This window comes from Pelophylax lessonae (genome assembly GCF_965119305.1).
Source record: "Pelophylax lessonae genome assembly, chromosome: 6".
NCBI lineage: Eukaryota > Metazoa > Chordata > Amphibia > Anura > Ranidae > Pelophylax > Pelophylax lessonae.
The window spans coordinates 55,160,995-55,167,691 of NC_138773.1; the positions used below are offsets into that span (position 1 = coordinate 55,160,995).

Consider the following 6,697-nt stretch of genomic DNA (forward strand, 5'->3'; position numbering starts at 1 on the left):
CCTCTCCTCCGTACCCCCAGTGTGACACCCATCCCCTCCTCCGTACCCCCAGTGTGACACCCATCCCCTCCTCCGTACCCCCAGTGTGACACTCATCCCCTCCTCCGTACCCCCAGTGTGACACCCATCCCCTCCTCCATACCCCCAGTGTGACACCCATCCCCTCCTCCGTACCCCCAGTGTGACACCCATCCCCTCCTCCGTACCCCCAGTGTGACACCCATCCCCTCCTCCGTACCCCCAGTGTGACACCCATCCTCTCCTCCGTACCCCCAGTGTGACACCCATCCCCTCCTCCGTACCCCCAGTGTGACACCCATCCCCTCCTCCGTACCCCCAGTGTGACACCCATCCTCTCCTGCGTACCCCCAGTGTGACACCCATCCTCTCCTGCGTACCCCCAGTGTGACACCCATCCCCTCCTCCGTACCTTCAGTGTGACACCCATCCCCTCCTCCGTACCCCCAGTGTGACACCCATCCCCTCCTCCGTACCCCCAGTGTGACACCCATCCCCTCCTCCGTACCACCAGTGTGACACCCATCCCCTCCTCCGTACCCCCAGTGTGACACCCATCTCCTCCTCCGTACCCCCAGTGTGACACCCATCCCCTCCTCCGTACCCCCAGTGTGACACCCATCCTCTCCTGCGTACCCCCAGTGTGACACCCATCCTCTCCTGCGTACCCCCAGTGTGACACCCATCCCCTCCTCCATACCTTCAGTGTGACACCCATCCCCTCCTCTGTACCCCCAGTGTGACACCCATCTCCTCCTCCGTACCCTCAGTGTGACACCCATCCCCTCCTCCGTACCCCCAGTGTGACACCCATCTCCTCCTCCGTACCCCCAGTGTGACACCCATCTCCTCCTCCGTACCCCCAGTGTGACACCCATCCCCTCCTCCGTACCCCCAGTGTGACACCCATCCCCTCCTCCGTACCCCCAGTGTGACACCCATCCCCTCCTCCGTACCCCCAGTGTGACACCCATCCCCTCCTCCGTACCCCCAGTGTGACACCCATCCCCTCCTCCGTACCCCCAGTGTGACACCCATCCTCTCCTCCGTACCCCCAGTGTGACACCCATCCCCTCCTCCGTACCCCCAGTGTGACACCCATCTCCTCCTCCGTACCCCCAGTGTGACACCCATCCCCTCCTCCGTACCCCCAGTGTGACACCCATCCCCTCCTCCGTACCCCCAGTGTGACACCCATCCCCTCCTTCGTACCCCCAGTGTGACACCCATCTCCTCCTCCGTACCCCCAGTGTGACACCCATCCCCTCCTCCGTACCCCCAGTGTGACACCCATCTCCTCCTCCGTACCCCCAGTGTGACACCCATCCCCTCCTCCGTACCCCCAGTGTGACACCCATCCCCTCCTCCGTACCCCCAGTGTGACACCCATCTCCTCCTCCGTACCCCCAGTGTGACACCCATCCCCTCCTCTGTACCCCCAGTGTGACACCCATCCCCTCCTCCGTACCCCCAGTGTGACACCCATCCCCTCCTCCATACCTTCAGTGTGACACCCATCCCCTTCTCCGTACCCCCAGTGTGACACCCATCCCCTCCTCCGTACCCCCAGTGTGACACCCATCTCCTCCTCCGTACCCCCAGTGTGACACCCATCTCCTCCTCCGTACCCCCAGTGTGACACCCATCCCCTCCTCCGTACCCCCAGTGTGACACCCATCCCCTCCTCCGTACCCCCAGTGTGACACCCATCCCCTCCTCCGTACCCCCAGTGTGACACCCATCCCCTCCTCCGTACCCCCAGTGTGACACCCATCCCCTCCTCCGTACCCCCAGTGTGACACCCATCCCCTCCTCCGTACCCCCAGTGTGACACCCATCCTCTCCTCCGTACCCCCAGTGTGACACCCATCCCCTCCTCCGTACCCCCAGTGTGACACCCATCTCCTCCTCCGTACCCCCAGTGTGACACCCATCCCCTCCTCCGTACCCCCAGTGTGACACCCATCCCCTCCTCCGTACCCCCAGTGTGACACCCATCCCCTCCTTCGTACCCCCAGTGTGACACCCATCTCCTCCTCCGTACCCCCAGTGTGACACCCATCCCCTCCTCCGTACCCCCAGTGTGACACCCATCTCCTCCTCCGTACCCCCAGTGTGACACCCATCCCCTCCTCCGTACCCCCAGTGTGACACCCATCCCCTCCTCCGTACCCCCAGTGTGACACCCATCTCCTCCTCTGTACCCCCAGTGTGACACCCATCCCCTCCTCTGTACCCCCAGTGTGACACCCATCCCCTCCTCCGTACCCCCAGTGTGACACCCATCCCCTCCTCCGTACCCCCAGTGTGACACCCATCCCCTCCTCCGTACCCCCAGTGTGACACCCATCCTCTCCTGCGTACCCCCAGTGTGACACCCATCCTCTCCTGCGTACCCCCAGTGTGACACCCATCCCCTCCTCCGTACCTTCAGTGTGACACCCATCCCCTCCTCCGTACCCCCAGTGTGACACCCATCCCCTCCTCCGTACCCCCAGTGTGACACCCATCCCCTCCTCCGTACCACCAGTGTGACACCCATCCCCTCCTCCGTACCCCCAGTGTGACACCCATCTCCTCCTCCGTACCCCCAGTGTGACACCCATCCCCTCCTCTGTACCCCCAGTGTGACACCCATCCCCTCCTCCGTACCCCCAGTGTGACACCCATCCCCTCCTCCGTACCAACAGGGTGACACCCATCCCCTCCTTCGTACCCCCAGTGTGACACCCATCTCCTCCTCCGTACCCCCAGTGTGACACCCATCCCCTCCTCCGTACCCCCCAGTGTGACACCCATCCCTTCCTCCGTACCTCCAGTGTGACACCCATTCTCTCCTCCGTACCCCCAGTGTGACACCCATCCTCTCCTCCGTACCCCCAGTGTGACACCCATCCCCTCCTCCGTACCCCCAGTGTGACACCCATCCCCTCCTCCGTACCCCCAGTGTGACACTCATCCCCTCCTCCGTACCCCCAGTGTGACACCCATCCCCTCCTCCATACCCCCAGTGTGACACCCATCCCCTCCTCCGTACCCCCAGTGTGACACCCATCCCCTCCTCCGTACCCCCAGTGTGACACCCATCCCCTCCTCCGTACCCCCAGTGTGACACCCATCCCCTCCTCCGTACCCCCAGTGTGACACCCATCCTCTCCTCCGTACCCCCAGTGTGACACCCATCCCCTCCTCCGTACCCCCAGTGTGACACCCATCCCCTCCTCCGTACCCCCAGTGTGACACCCATCCTCTCCTGCGTACCCCCAGTGTGACACCCATCCTCTCCTGCGTACCCCCAGTGTGACACCCATCCCCTCCTCCGTACCTTCAGTGTGACACCCATCCCCTCCTCCGTACCCCCAGTGTGACACCCATCCCCTCCTCCGTACCCCCAGTGTGACACCCATCCCCTCCTCCGTACCACCAGTGTGACACCCATCCCCTCCTCCGTACCCCCAGTGTGACACCCATCTCCTCCTCCGTACCCCCAGTGTGACACCCATCCCCTCCTCCGTACCCCCAGTGTGACACCCATCCTCTCCTGCGTACCCCCAGTGTGACACCCATCCTCTCCTGCGTACCCCCAGTGTGACACCCATCCCCTCCTCCATACCTTCAGTGTGACACCCATCCCCTCCTCTGTACCCCCAGTGTGACACCCATCTCCTCCTCCGTACCCTCAGTGTGACACCCATCCCCTCCTCCGTACCCCCAGTGTGACACCCATCTCCTCCTCCGTACCCCCAGTGTGACACCCATCTCCTCCTCCGTACCCCCAGTGTGACACCCATCCCCTCCTCCGTACCCCCAGTGTGACACCCATCCCCTCCTCCGTACCCCCAGTGTGACACCCATCCCCTCCTCCGTACCCCCAGTGTGACACCCATCCCCTCCTCCGTACCCCCAGTGTGACACCCATCCCCTCCTCCGTACCCCCAGTGTGACACCCATCCTCTCCTCCGTACCCCCAGTGTGACACCCATCCCCTCCTCCGTACCCCCAGTGTGACACCCATCTCCTCCTCCGTACCCCCAGTGTGACACCCATCCCCTCCTCCGTACCCCCAGTGTGACACCCATCCCCTCCTCCGTACCCCCAGTGTGACACCCATCCCCTCCTTCGTACCCCCAGTGTGACACCCATCTCCTCCTCCGTACCCCCAGTGTGACACCCATCCCCTCCTCCGTACCCCCAGTGTGACACCCATCTCCTCCTCCGTACCCCCAGTGTGACACCCATCCCCTCCTCCGTACCCCCAGTGTGACACCCATCCCCTCCTCCGTACCCCCAGTGTGACACCCATCTCCTCCTCTGTACCCCCAGTGTGACACCCATCCCCTCCTCTGTACCCCCAGTGTGACACCCATCCCCTCCTCCGTACCCCCAGTGTGACACCCATCCCCTCCTCCATACCTTCAGTGTGACACCCATCCCCTTCTCCGTACCCCCAGTGTGACACCCATCCCCTCCTCCGTACCCCCAGTGTGACACCCATCTCCTCCTCCGTACCCCCAGTGTGACACCCATCTCCTCCTCCGTACCCCCAGTGTGACACCCATCCCCTCCTCCGTACCCCCAGTGTGACACCCATCCCCTCCTCCGTACCCCCAGTGTGACACCCATCCCCTCCTCCGTACCCCCAGTGTGACACCCATCCCCTCCTCCGTACCCCCAGTGTGACACCCATCCCCTCCTCCGTACCCCCAGTGTGACACCCATCCCCTCCTCCGTACCCCCAGTGTGACACCCATCCTCTCCTCCGTACCCCCAGTGTGACACCCATCCCCTCCTCCGTACCCCCAGTGTGACACCCATCTCCTCCTCCGTACCCCCAGTGTGACACCCATCCCCTCCTCCGTACCCCCAGTGTGACACCCATCCCCTCCTCCGTACCCCCAGTGTGACACCCATCCCCTCCTTCGTACCCCCAGTGTGACACCCATCTCCTCCTCCGTACCCCCAGTGTGACACCCATCCCCTCCTCCGTACCCCCAGTGTGACACCCATCTCCTCCTCCGTACCCCCAGTGTGACACCCATCCCCTCCTCCGTACCCCCAGTGTGACACCCATCCCCTCCTCCGTACCCCCAGTGTGACACCCATCTCCTCCTCTGTACCCCCAGTGTGACACCCATCCCCTCCTCTGTACCCCCAGTGTGACACCCATCCCCTCCTCCATACCTTCAGTGTGACACCCATCCCCTCCTCTGTACCCCCAGTGTGACACCCATCCCCTCCTCCATACCTTCAGTGTGACACCCATCCCCTTCTCCGTACCCCCAGTGTGACACCCATCCCCTCCTCTGTACCCCCAGTGTGACAGCCATCCCCTCCTTCGTACCCCCAGTGTGACACCCATCTCCTCCTCTGTACCCCCAGTGTGACACCCATCCCCTCCTCTGTACCCCCAGTGTGACACCCATCCCCTCCTCCGTACCCCCAGTGTGACACCCATCCCCTCCTCCATACCTTCAGTGTGACACCCATCCCCTCCTCTGTACCCCCAGTGTGACACCCATCCCCTCCTCCATACCTTCAGTGTGACACCCATCCCCTTCTCCGTACCCCCAGTGTGACACCCATCCCCTCCTCTGTACCCCCAGTGTGACACCCATCCCCTCCTCTGTACCCCCAGTGTGACACCCATCCCCTCCTCCGTACCCCCAGTGTGACACCCATCCCCTCCTCCGTACCCCCAGTGTGACACCCATCCCCTCCTCCATACCTTCAGTGTGACACCCATCCCCTCCTCTGTACCCCCAGTGTGACACCCATCCCCTCCTCCGTACCCCCAGTGTGTGAGAGAACCCCCCCTTCCCCGCACAGGTTAACTAGGCCTCACCTTGGCGCTCTCGATCTGCCCGGTGACATTGAGAAGGAAGACGCTGGCAGCGGTGGCCATGGAAACGGCTTAGCCCGGTACACCGGGGACTCGGGTCACAAACTGCACTCCGGAGAAGTCCGGGGAACTCACACAACGGTTACTATGGGACGCCCCGAGCCTAGCAACCGGAGCTACGGCGAGCGGAGAGGGACACACCCCCTGAGGGGCGGAGCGCGAAGTCCCCTCACAGAGTGCACGGGGCGCCCCTCCCACCTCGGTGTTATCAATTCACTCCCCCCCCCCCTATATATCACACTCCTGACTGAGCTAGAGCTATATCATAACCATTTCCCTATACACCACACTCCTATATATCACACTCCGGACTGAGCAGTACTACCCCCTCCCTCCTATACATCACACTCCTGACTGAGCTAGAGCCATAACATTCCCCTATACACCACACTCCTGACTGAGTGATACTGCCCCCTCCCCCTATACACCACACTCCTGACTGAACCATACCCCCCCCCCTTATATAGCACACTCCTGACTGAACCATACCCCCCCCCCCCCCCGTACACCACACCTCTGACTGAGTCATACCACCTCCCCTTCTATATACCACACTCCTGACTGAGCCATACCACCCCCCCCCCATACACCACACTCCTGACTGAGCCATACCACCCCCGCCTATTCACCACACTTTTGACTGAGCCGTACCATTCCCCACCTATACACCACACTCCTGACTGAGCCATGCAACCCCCACCTATACACCACTTCTGACTGGACCATACACCCCCCCCCCCATACACCACATCTGACTGGACCATACCCCCCCCCCCCCCC

General features: G+C 62.8%; 1 protein-coding gene across 1 annotated transcript in view; it reads right to left on the bottom strand.

Moving 5' to 3' along the window:
• Positions 1 to 6,035, bottom strand: part of B9D1 (B9 domain containing 1) — a 167,687-nt gene extending 161,652 nt beyond the window's left edge. The window contains exon 1 of the mRNA XM_082260625.1: positions 5,861 to 6,035. Coding sequence (XP_082116751.1) covers positions 5,861 to 5,920 — 60 coding nt within the window. The 5' untranslated portion in view covers positions 5,921 to 6,035. The remainder of the gene's footprint in view (positions 1 to 5,860) is intronic.
• Positions 6,036 to 6,697: the final 662 nt, after the last annotated feature.